We start from the raw sequence: 23,193 nt of genomic DNA, 5'->3' as shown, positions 1-23,193 counted from the left end.
TCAAGAATCTAACAAATCAATGGTATGATGCATGAACCAGTTTTATCAATATTTTTTAAGCTTCTGTGTTTCACAGATTCTTTTTGTTTCACAAAGAATTGCATAAAAATATCAATGAAACTGACTACATGTATTACTAACATACTGCTGATATAATGGGTTATCTGCTTCAATAATGATATGGTCTGTTAAATATGAAAACTTACCGTTTGTGGAGCAAACTGTAGATAATTCTTAACAATTTGTACTAGAAAATCTGGATTCAGGAGATAGTAGTAATGTGTTCCAAGAGGAAATCCCTGAAATAAAAAGACAAAGGAATAAAATAAAAGATGTTGGGTCTATTTCAATGAGACAGCAACTCAGCATCACCAAAAAATAAAAGATGTCTTGGTCAATGTAATAGTGTACTGATTAGGTAACAACACTTTCCCATTGTAATTATACCTTAAAAGAGATTACATGATAAGATACAAAACTTGTACAACTGCTCTATGCTAAAATTGTAACAGGGTGGACACAATTTTGTTTATAATATAATCCTAATTTGAACATATTTTTTATGTTTATGTATGATGTAATCAAAATGATTTAACAGGTTCTGTCATTCTATTGTTTCTACCAATATCAGGAAAAAGACAATGATTTTCCATCTTAGTGGCCAAACTGACACAATATTAAATATTAACATAAGCACTATGGATATTTTCAGCTAAAATTTAGGAATCCATCATATAATTCAGTAGCCTGGATCCCTGCTAATCTTTCCATAACTTTTATAAAGAAGTAACATTATTATATATTGTATAAAATGAGTCATTATATTTTGCAGTCATCTTTTATTACACTTTTGAAGAAATCTGCAAAATGGTATATTTCAAAATCAGAAATAATTCAGATTAAGCCCAAGTAGTTCCTACCTTTAACCCAGCAAAATGAAGTTCTACAGATTCATTAAGTAACTGTGTGGCTTTCTCTGGGTCAGCACTTTTCTTTACTGCTAAAACTGCACTCAGATATGCAAGTTCCTATAATAAAAGTTATCATCATGATATAATGGTCTGTAAAGAGCAGATGTCCAATGTTTCATAAACATTTCTAAACCAGTAAGGTACATTAATAATATGACAATATATAATATTTGACAAAACAGCTTATATATTTCTTAATCATAAGATTGAGAAATATGCAATGCTTTTCCTCTTAAAATTTTGAATTTTAAAAATCTATTACGGTAAAATAATTAAAATGACAAAGATACATAACTGTAAATAATAAGCAGAAACTGTGAACATTTTTACCTAGAAAATGTTAAAATTTATGAGTACTTTGCTGTTCAGGGGATATTGAAGAATAATTCAGATACAATTCAACATGCTAAAGTGTTTGATAATGATCACCAGGGCTCACACTACTTCAGAATTATAGGGAGAAGTGACTTCTCTTTTTGAAACTGATAGGGAGAAGTGGTGAGATTTGAAAGAGAAGTGCTCATTCACGCGGTGCGCTACAATGTTTGGATTTTACTGTAGTATAAAAGGTCATTTGTAAATAATGTTCTTTTAATATTGTTCAATTCATATCTGAGTATTCAATTAAAGTAACATTTCAAATTAAAAGTTGTTTAAATTTTACTATGGTCCTTGTGAGAAACTATCAACTAGATGTCTAGCACTTCAAATTTTTTTTTTTTTTTAAAAAGGTAAAGAATTTATAATATATCAATTACAATTAAATTAAAAACTATCTAGTGTATGAAATCAGTGTTTCTCATCAAAAGAAATATGAAGGTAAGCTGGGCCATAATATATTGATATTAGTGTAATAGTCTAAGAGTTAAGCAACTTTACAATAGTTTACAACAATCCATATAAATTATAGGGAATTATATACACCAATCAATGATGAGTTTATTTAGATGTAACCAAAAGTCTTTTAATGCCTGTGGAATGCGTAATTTTTCCTTTTGGGATCAATATTCTTCTGTCAGCTGTTCCATCCGTGTGTCTGTAGTAATTTTTGTAAAAATACGGATTTCGTTCATAGTTGGTCCGTTTCCGATCCGTAGTTTAGAAATTGGACAATGGTGGACGATTGCAAGAAAATTTACAAAAATAAACGATGTTTGACAAGTTATTTGGAAAGGATCATGGCGTTTTTAATGCAATAAATGGATTGAACATTTACTGGGGGCAACTTTTATCAAGTTTAAATGAAGTAACAAACTAATTTTGCAGCCGTTAGGTTGAAGTACGTTTTCGAGTAACAAGCACCGGAACTTCTGGAAGTGCACCAAGTGATAAAAAGTTGTATTTTTATCAAATAACTTGCTACACACTGCAGAAAACGATGCTTCAACCTCATTTCATAAGATTATTAATCGTTTATGTCTAAATGTCTTTAATTATCAATAAAAAGTTGATGTTTCATCAACTTGGTAAAAATTGAAAATGTCCGATGACGGAAGCGACTGAAAGCGAATATCGTAAACAACAGGGTGACTTGTCTTCGCTTTTGGGGGTCGGGGAAAGCGAAGTGACGGTCGGGAAAGCGACTTTTTCGCCCAAGTCGCCTGGTAGCGTGAGCCCTGAATTAATCACAGTATGCATTTGTGCTTAATCAACAATCAGCTATTAATACTGGCTTCTTGATGGATGATACCCCCAGGTCTACCTGTACACCACCAGTAATGTAAATTGTAAAAATATTATTGTTAAACTAGACTAAACCAAGCTATGCAGTATGGGCTTTGGTGAAGTTTGTAAAGTGACCTATTGTTGTTAACTTTTGTGTCATTTGGTCTCTTTATATTGATAGTTGTCTCATTAACAATCATACCACATCTTCTTCTTTTTTTATTTTAAATGCAAAGATGGTAAAAACCTTACAGGAGACCTTGCTATACTTTGTTGTATTTCATTGAGGAATTCTAGCTGTTGTGCAGCATCATCTAATTGGTTCTCTAATAACTGACATCGTATTATACCTACAATGGATAATGATATAAAGATGTAACCTCTATAACAAATCTATATTTCATTGATAGTTGACAATGTTAATGTGTAAATGGGGACTCATTAGATTAATGTTGCAAGGCTAAATAAATGAACAAGCATCATAAATGTAAAAAAAAATGTTAAACGATTAAAAATCATCAAAAAGTGATTTTAAGGGCATACGATACAGTTTTGATCCTGTATTTAAAAGTTCGTGAAAATTTGCATATAGGCTATTTTTTACCTGATTAAATCAAATATGTAATAAAAAATATACCTTCATGTGCTACTTTTCGAGTAAAAGAGGTCGAAATTTTGTATATTTGCTCAAAATTCAAATTTGTGGCCGTAATTTCTTTTTCGAAAGAAAGACATAACTTTTTTGTTATAGAAGATAAACACAAATTGTTTTTTTGTAAAATAATCGGTAATTTCTGTATTTTATAAGTATTCTAGAAATTATGCATTTTTTTATTCAGAAATAACTCATATTTATCAAATGTTCATGAATTGAGGAAAATATGTCAATTTTTGCTGCATGTTTATCAAAATTTTAAAAAATCCTCTATTTACAGTTTGATTAAATTTTGGTCACATAATCTCTCTGCAAAATGAAACAAATTGCTGTTTTGAAAAATGGGGGTCCATGAACTCGTTTTTAAATTAAATCAGTTTGAATGATAAAAATCAGTCGAAAAATGCATCTTTTCCAGATATGTCACAGTTTGACGTCGCAAAAATAACATTTTACGTTAGCAACGTCATTACCTCCCCTGTAACTGTATCGTATGCCCTTAAGAGTTCTTAATCCCACAAGTCTACAATTTTAACCTTTTTAACAAAGTTCCAAACTAATGGCGTAAAATTTTCAAAATATATGCATCACAAAAAATTCTAAAATAACAGTAATGTGAAATCTTTCAACTGATTATTTTTTAAGTTACCTGTTAAAGCTGTTACACTAGTTTCATCAATTTTCATGGCATTTCTATAACAGTTCATAGCATCTTTGGCTTTGCCCTGTAACAGTAACTGGAATCCCAGTTCATTAATATACTCAGAGTTAGACTGTTCCTGTTGAACACAACGCTCCATGAGGGTGTATGTTTGTTGTAGTACTAAGGCATTTCTACCACACTGAAAAAAGAAAAATGGTTAAATGCAAAATGTAAGAGGTACATATCTTGTCACAGATACCATTTCTTTTTAATAGTGTAAAATTTTCAGGAAACTTAACTTAGGGTTGGGTGCCCACTTACATTACTTACTGACACTTACCCTGCCCCATTCTATATGTGCCTGTCCCAAGGCAGGAGCTTGTAATTCAGTGGTTTTCGTTTGCTGCTGTATATCCTAATTTGTTTTTCTTTATTTATTTTGCACCTATATCAGGCAGTTAGTTTTCTTCTGTGAATTTTACAAACTAACTGACAGATTTGTTGATTATTTTACATAATTGTTTCAGATATGACTTTTAGTATTTAAATTTGCATTGCCTACTTATAAAGTACATATACAATATATGTATTGATTAAACACAACCAATTCAATAATTAATAAAAAGTTCGCTTATGATTAAGTTATTTTCAATAATCATGCTATTATTGTAGCTTTCCGTTATAACTTCTTTAAAATTACCTCAAAAAATATTATTTAACAGAATCGTAAAGCTCATTTGAACAAAACACAACACTGGTTTCAACAAGATTTTAAATTTACCAACTCACAGAAATGGGTTAAAGAATTTTCAATTGAGTATTAAGTGACATTTATACTACATTAATTCATTTTAGTTTTATTTTTAGTTTTTGGTTAAAACTTTTAGAAAGAAAAAAAAATTATAGTGCCAGTATAAAAACAATTCATGTGTTTGATTTGGAAATAATGTGATTTTTTTTATCAAAGTAAACGAGCCTGTAATTCAGTGGTTGTTGTTTGTTTATGTGTTACATATTTGTTTTTCGTTCGTTTTTTTTTTACATACATATGGCCGTTAGTTTTATCGTTTGAATTGTTTTACATTGTCTTATCGGGGCCTTTTATAGCTGACTATGTGGTATGGGCTTTGCTCATTGTTGAAGGCCGTACGTTGACCTATAGTTGTTAATGTTTGTGTCATTTTGGTATTTTGTGGATAGTTGTCTCATTGGCAATCATACCACATCTTCTTTTTTATATAAACTTACAATTCTACAGAAACCTTGTGCCATGGTATAATAGAGGACAGCACTTCTGGGTTCAAATCTGTCTAATGTTGTAATAAGGTCACCAATTTTGGCTGATGCCTGAAAAAATAAGTGTATGTGGTTTTACACTCAAATATATTTATAACTTCATCATATTTGTGAACAACATATAGTCAGAGTATTAAAAGGAAAAACCCCATTGCTACAACACACATGTGAAATGAAATGAATTCAAATTCTGGTGAAATTTGTTTGTAACTGATTTTGATTGGACACCACCATATTTTAAGGATGTAAAATTAAATGTTTACTATCTGGAATGCTCTGTGCCATTATGAAAGAAGGAACCAGAAAAAAAAGCACTATAAAAGAATATTCTTTAAAGATCCAGCTTCAAGGAAGGGATTTTATTTCTTTATAATTTTAATTTTTTTTAGATCAGTGAAAAATTTCCAGCTTAACAATATGAATTACCTCTGAATAATTTCCTTCCCTGCACAACATATACAAAGCCTGGAACCTCAGTGCTTCTATGCAATGCATATCTTGGTCTAATGCTCTGTAATACAATAAAATATGAAGCATACTGTGGATTCATTATTGATCATGGGCTTACAAGTTTTGTGGATTTTACAATAAATAATTATAGAAAAATACCAATAAAAATCACATAAATTTACAAATGTATCCACATTTTTCTCAAAACTTGCATACTTAATGAAATAATTTTTATTAATCTACTACTGGATGTCTTTAAAGTACATGTACTATAGTAACTTCTGATATACTAATATACTTCTAAGGGAAGAATTTCTACATTTATGATACTTGATTTAAGATTTTAGAACTCACTATTCTACAATCTATTTCAAGGTCAATAGCTTAATTGTATCAACATGAATAAATGAAAATATGTTGGTGAGACAGTGCTTTCAAATACTGTAAATTCAGAAATTATTGCGATGTTTTTATTATTGCGAAATGTGTAAGTGTTATAATCCAAATAATTAAAACTCGCATTTTAATTTTCTTTATATAAATCAAACAGGATTTTTTTGAATATCACAAAAATCAAAATCAAATTTTAGTCTAAAATGACAAAATCGCAATTATAAATGCATGCAATAATTTCTAAATATGCAGTATTTAAAGGTAGAGGTGAAGCATAATTATATACCTCTGTGCTGTCTCTATACTCTGGTCCCAGTCTTGTAAGGCTAACTGTAGTCTCATCTTCTCCACAAGGGCTGGAAGGAATGCTGGGTAATTTACTATCACCTGGTTCACTAGGTCTAGGGCACCAGTAAAGTTATGTCTCATCTCATAATATTTAGCCTTACCAAACAATGCATCAATATCTCTGGATCCATCATAGCTAAAAATATATTATAACATCAAGTTAAATGTATTTATGTCATATTGCAATTTGCAACAGGGTTATAATTGCAATAATTTAAACATACATTTTGAAATTCTATATATGAAATAAACAGGATTTTTCTCAAAATCTCAATAATTAAAATCGTGTTGAAATAATAAATGCATGCAATAATTTCTGAATATACAATAATAGGTCAAATCTTAATTTGTGAAAGCCTGGTTACTTGGAAATGTCAGATTATCATAAATAAAAGAGTTATCTCCCCCTATGTATAAAACTAGAGGCTCTAAAGAGCCTGTGTCGCTCACCTTGGTCTATGTGCATATTAAACAAAGGACATAAATGGATTCATGACAAAATTGTATTTTGGTGACGGTGATGTGTTTGAAGTTCTTACTTTACTGAACGATTTTGCTTCTTACAATTATATCTATCATGAACTTTGCCCATTAGTAACAGAGAACTATATTTGGTAAAAATTTACATAAATTTACCAAATTAATGAAAATTGTTAAAAATTGACTATAAAGGGCAATAACTCCTTAAGGGGTCAATTGACCATTTAGGTCATGTTGACTTATTTGTGGATCTTACTTTGCTGAACATTATTGCTGATTACAGTTTATCGCTATCTATAATAGTATTCAAGATAACCAAAAACGGCAAAATTTCTTTAAAAATTACCAATTGGAGGGCAGCAACCCAACAACCAGTTGTCCAATTCATCTGAAAAATTCAGGGCAGATAGATATTGACTTGATTAACAATTTAACTTCTTGTCAGATTTGCTCTAGATGCTTTGGTTTCATAGTTATAAGCAAAAAACTGCATTTTACCCCTATGTTCTATTTTTAGCCGTGGCGGCCATCTTGGTTGAATGGCCAGGTCATCGGACACATTTTTCAAACTAGATACCCCAAAGATGATTGTGGCCTAGTAGTTTCAGTGGAGATTTTGTAAAAGATTACTTAGATTTATGAAAAATGGTTAAAGATTGACTATAAAGGGCAATAACTCCTAAACGGGTCAACTGACCATTTTGGTCATGTTGACTTATTTGTAGATCTTACTTTGCTGAACATTATTGCTGTTTACAATTTATCTCTATCTATAATAATATTCAAGATAATAACCAAAAACAGCAAAATTTCCTCAAAATTACCAATTCAGGGGCAGCAACCCAACAACCGATTGACCGATTCATCTGAAAATTTCAGGGCAGATAGTTCTTGACCTGATAAACATTTTTATCCCATGTCAGATTTCCTCAAAATGCTTTGGTTTTTGAGTTATAAGCCAAAAACTGCATTTTACCCCTATGTTCTATTTTTAGCGGTGGCGGCCATCTTGGTTGGTTGACCAGGTCACGCCACACATTTTTTAAACTAGATACCCCAAAGATGATTGTGGCCAAGTTTGGATTAATTTTGCCAAGTAGTTTCAGAGGAGAAGATTTTTGTAAAAGATTACTTTAATTTACGAAAAATGGTTAAAAATTTACTATAAAGGGCAATAACTCCTAAACGGGTCAACTGACCATTTTGGTCATGTTGACTTATTTGTAGATCTTACTTTGCTGAACATTATTGCTGTTTACAGTTTATCTCTATCTATAATAATATTCAAGATAATAACCAAAAACAGCAAAATTTCCTCAAAATTACCAATTCAGGGGCAGCAACCCAACAACCGATTGACCGATTCATCTGAAAATTTTAGGGCAGATAGATCTTGACCTGATAAACATTTTTATCCATGTCAGATTTCCTCAAAATGCTTTGGTTTTTGAGTTATAAGCCAAAAACTGCATTTTACCCCTTTGTTCTATTTTTAGCCGTGGCGGCCATCTTGGTTGGTTGACCAGGTCACGCCACACATTTTTTAAACTAAATACCCCAAAGATGATTGTGGCCAAGTTTGGATTAATTTGGCAAAGTAGTTTCAGAGGGGAAGATTTTTGTAAAAGATTACTTTAATTAACGAAAAATGGTTAAAAATTGACTATAAAGGGCAATAACTCCTAAACGGGTCAACTGACAATTTTGGTCATGTTGACTTATTTGTAGATCTTACTTTGCTGAACATTATTGCTGTTTACAGTTTATCTCTAACTATAATAATATTCAAGATAATAACCAAAAACAGCAAAATTTCTTCAAAATTACCAATTCAGGGGCAGCAACCCAACAACCGATTGACCGATTCATCTGAAAATTTCAGGGCAGATAGATCTTGACCTGATAAACATTTTTACCCCATGTCAGATTTGCTCTAAATGCTTTGGTTTTTGAGTTATAAGCCAAAAACTGCATTTTACCCCTATGTTCTATTTTTAGCCGTGGCGGCCATCTTGGTTGGTTGACCAGGTCACGCCACACATTTTTTAAACTAGATACCCCAATGATGATTGAGGCCAAGTTTGGTTTGATTTGGCCCAGTAGTTTCAGAGGAGAAGATTTTTGTAAAAGTTAACGACGACGGATGACGACGGACGACGACAGACGCCAAGTGATGAGAAAGGCTCACTTGGCCCGTCGGGCCAGGTGAGCTAAAAAGAAGATGGTGTATGATTGTCAATGATTGCCAATTACTATGTGGTGGTTTACTCTTAATTTTAACAATAGATAGTTACTATCACATCAATTAATTTCATATTCTGAATAAAATCCAATGCATTGGTATCTGCATTTCTGTTATTAAGATAACTGTTACACTGTTATCACATGTACATGTATCTGTGACATTAAAAAATATCTTAATGTGGAAATTAAAACAACATGCTCAACATGCTGACATACAATTCATACCTAACAAAAACACAGATGACTTAAAATTATGTTTTCTTAAACCAAATATGCTCACATCAAGCATATAATTCAACAATAGAAATGCATACATACAATCTTTATACTGATGGAACAAAAGGTGGAAAACACAACCTGTTTTTAGTAAACAAACTGTATATGGTATTTTTTAACACAGTGTATCAGAGGACACATAAATTATTCCAGGTACTAACCTTTGAATTGCATCATCAAAATATTTTATAGCTTTCTTAGCATCTCTACCACTCATCATCTCTATCCATCCCTTAAGTGTTAATCCCTGTAATGGAAATTAAATCACTGCATAGGAATATGTCAATCAACTATTACAAAACAATATTAGATGAAATCAGTAAGTGTATTTTGACCATTAAATCCAGTTTAAGCATGCAAATTTTAACCTGCCTATGAATTAAAAAGTTCCCTCCTGTTTCTTTGTTTGTTTGTTTGGTCATTTTGTTTGCTATTGAGACAACTATTCATAAGAGTCCAAATAATGTGGATGTACGCATCTTAACTATGATTCTTTTCTTTGGTAAGTTGGTTTGAAACAGTTAAAGTAATATGCTGTCGAAATCTTTGCTTATTCCTTCTATCTTGACCATATAACTTTTTTCACAAGAGAAATGCTCCAGTATTGTATAATTACAAAGTTAAAATACATAATGCAAATACATTTTTTTTTCATCAAAAAAATATCCAATTTCTAAAGATATCTGAAATGAAATTTAAAGTCAAGACTTGAACAAACCTCTTTTGTGACTTGCATCTTTAACATTCTGTCAATGTATTCTCTAGCTTTGTCAAATTTACCATTGTGGAATAGAAATAATGCAGCATAATACAGACCCTAAAATACATATAAAAGCACATTTAAAGATATATTTATAGATTATCGTTGATCATCTCAATTAGATTGATTTTCTCACTTGAGCTGGATCAGCGAAAGCGAGAAAGGCAATCGAGTTGAGATGACCAATGATAATCTGTTTATCGCTATTTTACCTAAGACGATGTGTCAATTTCATGTCAATTTGTTAGCAACGCCACATGCCTGCTTAGTTTCCAGCGATAATTTTTCAACAAGCGAGTAGCATGATATGAAAAATTATCCAAAAAAAAATCAAAGGAAAAATACACAAAATAGCGAAAAATATATATATAAAAACACATTAAAAGTTATATAAAAAAGCACATTATACAAATATTCAAAAAAGTATTTTCAGGATTATTGACAATTTCTTATCTAAATCAATGAAATGTATTATTTATTTTTTCCCATGTATATGCTTGTCTTTATTTCATTTAACATCTAGTATGAACCATACAAACTAGTGTGAAATTTTCAGATATCAATCATGTTTTCTTATTCTCTTTGGAGTGTCTATCTAAATATTAATTGTATCCATAAGATTTAGAACTTCTGAATTTCTAAATATGAATTGCTTAAAAAGGGGAGATAATTTCATAACTTCACTATCATTTTTTACAATAGTAGGTTCTTAAAATTTAGTATAAATTTGTTATAAAAAATATTCTGTTTAATTTAATAATTCTAGTTTAATACTAAATTCAAGACCAAAATGAAATACACACATTTCAGCTGTGTACTTTTTTAAATTTGACAAGACACCTTCAAAAACTAGACCAATTCATTTAAGATGATACAAAACATAAAAGCAACTGATCCTTGTCACAGAAAACATTTAGCTCATAAAAATATATAAAATTTATTTGTTTCTTTTTTAAATTACCATTTCACCGGACTGTTTTCGTTCTTCTTTTAGTTTAGCATCCAATTCTTGTAAAGCCTCTCTGTCTACAAAATGATAAAAAAAGATTTTTTAAATAAACACACAACTTCAATGGGAAAAAGAACAGTTAGCTGTACATTTAACAAGCTAGCTTACAAAGTAACAGTCTACAGAAAGAGATGTTCCCCTACTGGGACACATTGTGCATTCTTCACTTTGAATCTTTTTGAATTAAATTTGAATTATATTTAGGTATATCTTATCCTTACCTGTTAACAATTGTTTTGAAAGTATTTATTCATCAGAGGAACTCAAGAATTTGCTATTACTCAGTAAAATATAGTTTTACTATTTGTTTGAGTTAACAGCATGCTTTTTTCAGAGTTGACAAAGTTCAAGCAGAAATAAAACTGTTAATCCAAATTTTTAGGACTGATCAGATAGTTTTTTTTTATATTTTTTTAATGGCAAGAATACCTTTTCCTTGATAATCTTTCCTAGAAGTCTTTACCCTATATTATATCATGTGCCTTCTTTCTATCTTTTTATTCTATAAATAAACCTTTTTAAGCCAGCTGTTACTGGTTAAAGAAGTATGAGTATCCATAGAGATTTGTGGACCTTTGACATGAAAACTATCTAATTGGAGTCACAGACACCTTGCAGAATTTGGGTACAAACTTAAAACCTCAGCGTGACAGGTTGAATATCACTATAGATAAGCTACTTCAACCAATCTAGCCACCAATGTCACCCTTCTTGTTCAATGAAGCATCTATAGCTATGCAACAAAAATATTCCTCATCTTTTAAATCTTATGATTTTATCTAACATACCAACAGTCTGACTGTATTTGTGTCCTAACATCAATGTCATTGTTGCTGCCAGATTAACATCTCTTTTGTCTTTTAAAACATCCAGTTCTCTCATTCCCTCCTGTACACGTCCTGAAAAGTAAATAAACAGAATAAGGGCCATCTAATAGAATTTATCTTAAAACTAAAGTAATATTTAAGAACTACTTTGTAACTTCTGAAAAATATCTGTATTGACAGAAGCGTCTTTTAGTCATCTACTAAATTTGAATATAAAAAGATGTTGGATGTCCTTGGTTTAAAAAGCACTATATATTGTTCTGAAACTTTAAAAAGTATGATTTTAAACCAAAATGTATTTCACCTTTGTATTTCAATGCCATCTTGGCCTTAAAAATTATGTAAGGTTGATAAAAGTTAGAATAGACATAGTACATTTACATGTGGTGTTAAAAGAGGAATGATTACAAGTACAACGTACAATGATGACATATAATTTACACTCACATTGAATTTTTTTCTTGGGATATTTTCTGTACCCTAATTCAATATTTAAATGAAATATGATGCAATAAAAAAATAATAAGCAGCTGTGCAAAGAGGAAAAACTATGTCTCTTTTGTGCATATTGAAATTTATGACAGAATAAAATGGAATAGTTTTAAATATAGAACATTTTAATTGAAAAACGTATTCTTCTCTTGTATCAGCTGCAGAGTCATTGGAAAGGCAATAATCTACTCTACTTGTATATCTAACAATAACATTTTTTTCTTCCACTCTTTACACTTACCTTGTAATATTATGGCATATGCCTTTAAATATTTGAGTATTACATCATTGCTGTATTTTTGTAATCCCTCCGAGGCAGCATTTTCCATATGACAATAGTATTTTTCGCGACAATAGTAATTTATTTTACCCTGAAATACAGAACAATATTAAATCAAAAGAAAATCAATAGAAAGTGTAACAAATACTAACATAAGAGTATCCTTGTGTAAACACCATATGACAAAAAATTACTGTCATGTCTGTTAAATCATATACAATGTTATGCATATATTTATGTTTTCAAAACAAATTGACTGTGACCAGAATGACGCATGTCCAAAATAGTTGAGTGGCTGAAAAGACCTAGGCTTTTGCCTTACTGGTTGTATGGCCAATTTATAATGTCTCAAAAGCAATCTAATTATCCTTTTGATATCTTTTTTGGACAGTGGACAGACAATAGTGTGCAACGTGTCAAAATAATGTATTAGTGTCTTTGGTTTTCCTAGACTTGCAGGACTGACGAAAATTGCTTTTGAACATAAATTTTATAAACTATATAAATTGAAATATTGAAAATAGATTAGTTTCCCCAAGTTCCATAAGACTGTAAGAGCTAACTGAGTATATCAGATCATGCTGCTGTGCTATTGCAAACATAAGGGTCAGACCTATGAACCAACAGTCTCATAATCCAACATTCCTGTAGTCTGACATTCTTATAATCCAACATTCCTGTAGTCTGACATTCTTATAATCCAACATTTTATTGTCAGACAGTCCTATAATCTGACAGCTAGATAGTCAGACAGGAGGTCACTTATCTCTGAAAAATATGTCCATATATATATAATATAGATATGCAACGTTTGTAAGTTGGTATATTTTTTCACTCAGAAAATTCTGCTAATACCCTTGGATGGTGGAACAGAGTCAAATTAGTGTTGAGGACTGGGGCTTAAACAGTAAGAGGCCAGTTTAAAGATTTAAAACATGAGGGCATAATATTGTTTAACATGAATATTAACGAAAAATCTGTTCAAGCAAACTTGGACCATAGAAGACTTTGGCTTTTAATAACTTTATACATTGTTGATGATTATACAGTTGGAGATTGCAGATGAACAGAGTACTATGCCTAGCAGGCTTAATTGAGATGTGTCACTGAAGACACTGATGTACAAATTTTAAACACTGCTTGATTTCAACAGTATTCTTATGAGCTTAAGTGAAAACAAGATGAATACCCGTTACACAGCAGAGCTTGGTGTCTGACCATCAGACTGTCAAATTATAGGACTGTTGAATTATCAGGCCTTAGGACTAGGACCTAACTACTGCCAGTGAAAGATCATAGCAAGACTTGATGGTTCAGATAGTAATTTAATACAAAATATACAATTGATATCGCAGTAGCGACATTACTTAACAAGTAAATGTCCTGAAGGTTTGTGGGTGATGTTCCTGGAATAATTCCAGATATTACAGCAGGTACTGCCTAATGAACTCTCAGTTTAGTGATTCGGATTGTAGCTACGCTTCTGGCAAACATTAATGTATATTTTTTAATTGCCTCTTCATAGGCAACCCTTCTGAAAATTATTACAACAACAAAGTATTAAAAAAAGGGGGGTGAAATAACTGGATTGTTATTGTTATTTCCAGGGTACACCTCGTACTTAAACAAACAACATATATATTATTGGGTCAATATATGAACGCTTCTAGACATACAATTATCACTGGATCTATGTCCGTCATGTTTGCAGCTTCTAATGTAATACATTAATGTATATTTTTTAATTGCCTCTTCATAGGCAACCCTTCTGAAAATTATTACAACAACAAAGTATTAAAAAAAGGGGGTGAAATAACTGGATTGTTATGGTACACCTCGTACTTAAACAAACAACATATATATTATTGGGTCAATATGTGAACGCTTCTAGACATACAATTATCACTGGATCTATGTCCGTCATGTTTTCAGCTTCTAATGTAATGGGTTTTGGTGTGAATATTTGGAAGTTTTCTTCGAATAGTTGTGCCAATTGGAATTTTTTAGTGCGCATGCATGTCGCATAGTTTTTCTTCCGGGGTCACCAAAATCGAGAGAACCGTAATAGAATAATTTAATCGATTTCCATTGATAGATTTCCCTTAATTTTCCATTTGTCAATTCAAAAGCAAGCTTGGTCTTATTTTATCATATATTAGAGATTTTGATGACAATAAAATTTTATAATATAGAAACATAAATCTTTTATTAGTTCTTTTAAAACATCATGAACTTACGGGTTCTCATCCGGTGACCTTTTATTTTCGCACCATGACAATTACTTCAACAAACGCATGCGGCGAACTTTAAATATATATTTGGGTAGATTTAAACTCCTACCTGAGTTAAATGTGAGGTATTAAGGTAGGAAAATGTCCGTCGAATTAGATCCAAACCGTGGACCCCTTACTCTTCATCATGACAGTAAGTTTATGATTTACATGCATTTAAAAAAAAAAATCATAAATGGGAAAAGGTTGTACTTCACTACTGTGTGCAGTTACAGTGCTGTCATGTATATTTAGCAGTCAATTTCACACAAAAGCATATTTTTTTTAACATATATTGATTCATATAATTATTTTTAATAGATATATAAAACCATACTTACTGAATATTATTTTTTTATGAATATTTTATGTTTAGGTTTTTTAAAAATCAAATATTATTTTATTTATTTTTATTTAAGTTTGTCAGCAATTGAAATTTGATATTCAATTTTTTTGTGTTGTGAAAGGAAACTGCTCATGCGACCGTTTATGCCAGCTTGGAAATAGTTTTTTCACTACAATATAAACTCACACACACTGACACAGTTGTTAATTATAAATGATTGCTCATGAGTTATGACGAAAAATGTTTAAAATTCTATTTGTTCTTTTATTTTAATCTGTCACATCTAGGAGACAGAACTGTTATCCAAATTGCGTTTATCATTATTATTTTTTAAAGATTTATACCTATACTTGTTTAATTTAAGCAATTGATGTGTAACTCATTCTACAAGAAATTTTTTTGGAAATTCAACAAATTGCCTTCCACAAATAATATACATAAAACATTTATACATTCATGACATTGTCTCAAATTTATTCAAGTTGTGAAAAAAATGTTAAAAAATCTTTTGAACTGATCTGGAAAAAATTTTACAATTGAATAAAATATTGAGATTATTTTAAATGTTTAAAATTATTATTATTCAATTTCAAATTTTACCAACCACTAAACATTCTTAAAATAAGTATGGTAAATTTTGGAATTTTAAACAATTACTTTACTATAGTTTAAATTTTAATTCCAGTTTGACCCATTTATTATTATACATGTTATAGATTATTTCAGAATGTAAAAGAAATCCTTAGTGCCTGCCCATAATAATACAATGTATGATTAAATTCTAAAAGAGTTATATATTTTATTGTATCAGAGAAATTATATAATACATTATTTGCAGTCTAGTGTATTAAAGGTTCTTTACTTCTACTTGATTTTTTTTTTTTTAATATGTGTAAGGATAATTCTGTTAGAAGTAACATATTTGGAACACAACTATTTTTGTTTGTTTAAAGAATAAGCATGGATAAGTGAAAAAGTTGTACATGTTCCCCTTATTAGGATGTTTCTTAGTAGAGCTCATCTAATGTACATGTATACCAGAAGGGATGATGGTTCAGTAAAACGTTACATTAGAGACAATCCTCTAAAATACATGCATCTATGTTTTTTGCATCATGTAAGCCAAATTTTTTCTGCTTATTGACATGTGTTTTAAATTCCAGTCAACCTGTAAGGATACTCTATTTTAACACTTTCATTATACTGTCCTTTATCAGTCTCTCAAAATATTCTGAATGACTTATTTTATAAAGCTGAGTTACATGTATGAGCACTAATGAAATATGTCTTGTCCCTGTACCTGTATAGGTAGATAATTGTCCCTGTACCTGTATAGGTAGATAAAAACAAATGTAAAAAATGGCCAGGATATAATATTATTTTTTTATACCAGAACTTCGTATATATATAAATTAATTTCAATGGTACCAAAAAGATTGTTGTTTGCGTCAGTAGCACTTTAACAGGTTGATGTTTATCTGTATAACATAATCTAAATTTAAATCACATGTTAAACCATTAAATTGGAAATAAATTACAATCTAAACTATGTTCAAATTTTGATATCTTAACTAAGACCTTTTATAAATGACACATAGATAATCGGTCAACTTGGTAGATTTAACTTTGATACTATTGCCAGTAATATAATACACTTGGCATAATTTCTTAGGTGGTATATCTCCCTGGGTAGCTATGTTGCAGGGATACCTGAGCATGTTGCACGTTTACTTGATATGATTTTTTTAAAAGTTGCATCCAATATTACACTTCCTTTTAAATATTTGATTGATACTGATGTATTAAATTCCTTGCCTTTTCTGATTTGGAATCAAATTTTTAAAATCTAGTTTTTGATGACTTATATTGAGAATTTGAATCAAATAAGTGAAATAGTTAATTCTTGGAATGGAAAGAGGTACTGTGGAAATTATTAATTATTTTTTGTGTTTATTTATCATGTTTATATATATGCCTTTCAAATTATCTATAAATCAATAGAAATTTTTGCAATGTTGTTTGAAATTTTCTACAACAAAAGCATAGATAAATATCATTAATAATTTCACTGTTTAGTTAGCTTTGTTTGACATAACTCAAAATCAATAACGCAGCTTTCTTATTTTTCTGTCTGCACATTAAATAGTTCGATAGAAATGAAAATTGATAATAAAACTTGGTGCATTTTTTATATACAAAGTTTTGGTATTATATTTTAGTTATTGATACTCTAATGTAACTAAAAGTCTAAACATAAAATTTGAGCTTCTTGGACATAGTTTTATGTGTAAAAATATGATTTTCCCAATCTCAGGCATAGCAACATATTTGTTCAAAAGTTCATAATCAATAATTCTAATGCTATCTTTATGTAACAACTTTATTCATTGACTATGTACAAATAACCATCAAGTCCACAATTTACATTTCTTTGGCTAATATTTTCAATACCTTAAATTTACAAATTTTCCATTTAATAAAATAAGATCCGAAAAACAAAGTATAAATGTGAATTTATCAAAATATGAATTGTACAAAAAAACAAAATAACCGTCAGTTTGAAATTCCACTATTATGATACCATGTTTTGTTTACATGCAAATCATTCATGAAATTTCACAGAATTTTTTATTCAATTTTAGATTTATAGTATACACTTGCAATCACCCCTTTTTTATGGACGATCAATGCATTTGAATGGGGACATATGCTTGGACTCCCTCTTTTTATCCTGAGTTTGTAACCGCCTTTTTGAAAATTGCTGGATCCTTCTTGTACATTGTTATTACATTGAATGTCAATGTCACATTAACAGTTAGTTCCCTGAGACTGTCCCTTCAAGCTTATGCTGTATGAAAGACTAGGAAGGAAAATAAAATTGTCTAAATAATGTAACTGGAATCAAACTTATTAGAGTTCTGTTATGGAAAGAATCTATTGTTTTCTTTGTTGAGACAATATTTCCTTCTGAAATTTAGTTAATTCTTTAGTTTCTCAATATTTTGTGTCTGTTATCCTTGTTATCTTAACATAGACAGTGTCTGTTCTAAACACTTACTGTGGTAACTTTATTTTGAAGAGGACTATTTCAACAGTTTTACGATAAGAATAGATAGTTAAGTTTTTTTAAAGTCTCTGTTGTATCACCACATGCTTAGTGTACATAAAGACCCATAGCAAAGAGATAACAAAGGTTGAATCAGGACTTTATATTAGAGACTGCAGGATTAAAATATCTTTGGGTAACAGGATAAAGTACAAAAAAGATTGTAATACATAATATTTTGTCTTTGAAGTAAAAAGTCATGATTTTAATATAAATTCTGATTAATTATAGTATAGAATATGTAGGTGATACCAAGACCCAAAACATATTTAGGTTAGCAGCACACTGTATCTTGAATCATATGACAAAATGGTCTTCACATAGTTATTTTTTCAAAGACCATAAATGTTACATTGTGCTCGATTGAGGCTACCGAATTGCAAATTTACTGATATATTTTTAAGGTATTGGTGCTAATTTTACAGAACCATCTCTCCAGGTTTTACTTTTACCCCTAGACTTAAAATTTCTACATATATCATGTATATATATGGCTATGCAAAGCTTAAAATGTTATTTATTTTAATTTTAGATATTTAAGCTATCCTCTTCTAAGATTAAATATTTAAACAAAGAAAGAGTTCTAATGGACGACTTTCTCCTTATATATCACCTTTATGTCCACAAGGAATTCTTAATAAAATAAAAACACTTGTAACTAGACACTCAAAGTAATAAAGATTTAAATTTCCAATAAATTTTCAAATTTTTGTGTATTGCCCGGAAAGATCTAAGAACTTCACAAAATTATAGGTGTTTAAAATTGCTTGCAGTATAATCTTGCCAGACATAAATTTTACATTATTTAAAGAGGTAGCACATTAAAATGTGTGTTCTTCTATGTATAGCTTGAATAATTGCTACATTTTTATTTTATTTGTCCTATTAAATGAAAAGTCCTGGGATATTTTCCACCAATAACAAATTGTGTTTTATAGAAGAAATATTGGAGAAATGATAAATCAGCAATGAAAAAACCCTAGTTCATGTAGTTCATATTGTGTAAAAAGTCAAATGCAAATTAATTATATCTCTATTTATATCCATGATATCATCTAATGAGAATTGAAATGATACATTTAACTAAAACTTGAAAACTACAATAGGTATTTAAAGGAACTTTATTGAAGAGCAAAATGATTAGCAAAACTAGATCTGTTTTCAGTCAACATCACCAAAATTGTCAATCAACTCTGAATAGGAATTATAGCCCTTGCTTTATATTAGGATTTCTGAACCATTATTTTTTGTGTTGGGCAAAAACTATTTCATTTGACATTAGCATTGATTAGCAAAAGAGAAACTTTGAACAACAAAAATGGTCAGCAATACCAGATCTACAAATAATTACAAAGCTAAAAAAAAATGAGTCCACTCTGTATAAATTACAAAGCTAAAAAAAATAAAAATAGTCCCCTCTGTAGTAGTTATAACCTTGAATATAATGATTTTTTTACCCGTATTTGCAGTTTTGTTAATTTCATTTTCCCGTTAAATTTTATTTTTATTTTTCCTCTATATATATTTTTCCTTATTTAAAGTTTGTTTGAATTAATTGATAATAAAATTTTCTTATCCAATTTGCACTCTAGTTTTGATCCAGGATCTCTTAAAGAAAAATCCCTCTGAATTGTACTTGATATATTTGTTTAACAACATAAATCTTAAAATATAGCTAAAATGAAATTGTTTCTGATCAAGGTTTTTCGAATTTCTACATAGTTTCTGTCAAATAAAATTGTTGTGTAAATAGTAAAAAAGTGTTACATACTTGGTATGAAGAGTGATATCTTTTCTATTACTTTTGTAAATTGAATTTGATACAATTTATTATTTGAACAGAGCTTTTGTAATGTTTGTCAAGAATTGTATTTTGACGGGAAGAAGGATTAGAAAAAAATGGTTTTGACACATTCTTTCACATTTATTTTCTCAAGAGCTTTTTTTCACCTAGGGAGCAAAGTTTATATAGAAATTACATTTATGTTTTAAGATGGTTTGGCTAATTCTAATGAACATGATAAATGAAATTATAAGTATTTATTTATTTCAATTTTATAGTTCAAAGCAAAAGGAAACCCTCTTTAAAAAGTTTCACAGCTTTTTAAGACCCCACTAACTTAGATCCTGTTTGAATGATATTTGAAAATTATAATGGTGACAGCGGCGACTTTGATGAATATATTTGACAGAATGATAATATCTGCTGTAAAATTCATGATCATGTCTTCTAAAATATATTAGAAATGTTAAATAGTAAAATATAATTTGGAAGGATAATATTCATGATACCCAGATTTGTATCCGGATTTGGTTTGAGTCCCCATAAGACATCCCCTTCACCTGAGATTAATGATTGCCAATTTCACGACTATTATTTCTTCCTGTAGGTAAAATAAAGAGGTTGGAGAAATCAATCTAAAAGTTAAGGATTTACCGATCGGCTCAGATAAAGCGTAATTTAAATTGACAGCTGATGTGTTTTGTTGATACTGGTACATTTTAACTTTGTTATAAATCTTTAAAGGATTTTGAAACATGTTAAAGGGGTGGTATATTATTTTTTTTTTATTATATATATTTGTCATATTTGACAAGTAATTTGCAATAATATTACTCCATGATAATCGTACAAACTAGATATTGATGACATTTTGGTTACCGGTATACATATTACTCGGATGTGATTTTCAATAATGAATGACATTCAATTGAATCGTTACACATGTATGTAATTTTTAAGACATTTATCTGAGAGATGTTTACAAATGATGCATCAAGAATGTCTTAATAGGCCTCTTCCAATAAAAGAATCAAAAACAAAATGTTGATAAAAAACAAGTGAGCTTGACATTGTGTAGATGTCTGTCTTGTGTTGAAGACTATGTTGCCCATACATATGTACTGTAGTTGTCTTTTGGGATGCTGTCCAATTAATGTCATTCAATACCTCCATAAACTCCTGAAACTAAAAACTTTTATCAGACAGTGCTGAAATTCATAGAAACAGTTCAAGCTGTCAAGTAGTGGTTCCTCTCCATGCTCATGCCAGCTTAGACACATGACAAACTGTTTCATTTTACATTTAGATTGTTTGTGTTGAATATATTTCATCAGTCGATGTTTTAATGATTAAAAAGTTTTATAATCCTATAATGTTTAATAATTAATGTTTAATAATTAATTGTAATAATATATAAGATAGGATCAATTCCAATTATGTGAGGATGTTCCTGTAATGACATTCAGGTCACATGATACATTTTACAAGTGAAAGCTGTAAATATTTAATATGATTAAATATCAAGTAAGCATAATAGACATGAAACTGTCAAAATTACTTTATATTTCACATATTTATTTTCCATAAATTATCTTTCATCTCTTTAATATGAAAAAACAGTCTTATTTTCTAATCCTTTGGTAAGATTTTTGTGCTCTGCCTACAATCATGACAATAGTCAGTGGCAGATCCAGAACATCTTGTAAAAGGCGGCCCGCTGACTGACCTAAGGGGGGCCTCCAGTCACGCTTGAGTGATTCCCTATATAAGCAACCAAATTGTGTGAGTTGCACATAGTGACATATGAAAACATATTCTCTATTTTTTTTTTGCAACTTCCATTAGACTTGGGTTTGTAAGTGAATTATTTGAGAGTAGGAGAAGCACTTGATCATTGATGCTAACAACAGAATAAATAGACTTATAGCCTATCAAACAATTGTGAAATGTTTAATTTTGAGATGATATTATAAATATAAGTTAAAGCCTTAAAACCATGTATAATTTTAGAAAAAATATTGACATTCCTAGTTGAGATACTTTATAGAATTAGTTCTCATTGTTAACTAAAGGAATTATAGTTTCAGCTTGATTGACAAACCTTGGAAGAGCGATTTACAGGAGGCATTTAAAGTCTTTGTTTGTTGTGAAATTCTATATTAGCAACCACTCTTATTTTCGATAACTATAGCTATTTAAATTTCCGATAATTGGAGTAAATGTTTCCCTTAAGATTTTATCATGCAATATCATACATGTTTTAATTATGTGTTTATAAGGTCGTTTAAAAACTATTTGACTGATCATAAGAATGACTTTTAAAATGTATCAGTTTATTATTTGGACTGAAATAAAAAAAAAGTAAGAATTGCAATACAAATAGATATAAAGCCATTAAATTGTAGCTATTCCCATTAACCCATTTATGGATTAATTCGAATAACTATTGATTACTTCAGACTTTCTGAATGAGACGGAGTATCTTTGTAAATATTACTGTTAAAAGGCTCAAAAAGATTACTTTGGTTATATATGTTATAAAGCATATCACAAATGATATTCCGTCATTGTAATGACCAGACTTATTCCATCCTATTCATTTGCTAATCACAAATAAACAAAATTTTAAAAGAATAAAGAGTTTTACTTTTTTTCAACTTTTAATTATTTTTAAAGTTTTATAACAGTCATTCAAATTGCTTATGACTGTGACTTTATACTCAGCTATGTGTTGCCTTTGTTTCCCAAATCTTATTTTGTATCACAATTTGAACCTTTGTAGAACATTGCATCAGCAACCCACCCCTCAAAACATCACATATTATATAAGCTATTTCTTGCTGCTATATATATATTCTCAATATTTCTCTCTTTGGTTCTGTCAGAATTACATATTTGT

General features: G+C 29.8%; 2 protein-coding genes across 2 annotated transcripts in view; one reads left to right on the top strand and one right to left on the bottom strand.

The window, feature by feature from the left end:
• Nucleotides 1–23,193, bottom strand: part of LOC134708401 (tetratricopeptide repeat protein 21B-like) — a 52,812-nt gene that overhangs the window by 20,966 nt on the left and 8,653 nt on the right. The window contains exons 2-14 of the mRNA XM_063568900.1: nt 14,466–14,511; nt 12,751–12,880; nt 11,979–12,089; nt 11,143–11,207; nt 10,140–10,238; nt 9,583–9,668; nt 6,360–6,557; nt 5,657–5,741; nt 5,183–5,281; nt 3,941–4,133; nt 2,889–2,986; nt 921–1,028; nt 207–299 (exon numbers count right to left, since the gene is read on the bottom strand). Of these exons, the coding sequence (XP_063424970.1) occupies nt 207–299; nt 921–1,028; nt 2,889–2,986; nt 3,941–4,133; nt 5,183–5,281; nt 5,657–5,741; nt 6,360–6,557; nt 9,583–9,668; nt 10,140–10,238; nt 11,143–11,207; nt 11,979–12,089; nt 12,751–12,880; nt 14,466–14,492 (1,392 nt within the window). The 5' untranslated portion in view covers nt 14,493–14,511. The remainder of the gene's footprint in view (nt 1–206; nt 300–920; nt 1,029–2,888; nt 2,987–3,940; nt 4,134–5,182; nt 5,282–5,656; nt 5,742–6,359; nt 6,558–9,582; nt 9,669–10,139; nt 10,239–11,142; nt 11,208–11,978; nt 12,090–12,750; nt 12,881–14,465; nt 14,512–23,193) is intronic.
• Nucleotides 15,098–23,193, top strand: part of LOC134708400 (uncharacterized) — a 77,069-nt gene continuing 68,973 nt past the window's right edge. Inside the window, exon 1 of the mRNA XM_063568898.1 lies at nt 15,098–15,213. Within this exon, the coding sequence (XP_063424968.1) occupies nt 15,208–15,213 (6 nt within the window). The 5' untranslated portion in view covers nt 15,098–15,207. The remainder of the gene's footprint in view (nt 15,214–23,193) is intronic.

The sequence above is a fragment of the Mytilus trossulus genome, chromosome 2 (genome assembly GCF_036588685.1).
Source record: "Mytilus trossulus isolate FHL-02 chromosome 2, PNRI_Mtr1.1.1.hap1, whole genome shotgun sequence".
In the NCBI taxonomy this organism is placed as follows: Eukaryota; Metazoa; Mollusca; class Bivalvia; order Mytilida; family Mytilidae; genus Mytilus; species Mytilus trossulus.
Note: the sequence above shows the minus strand (reverse complement) of the source record. Positions and strands in the feature narration are given on the sequence as shown.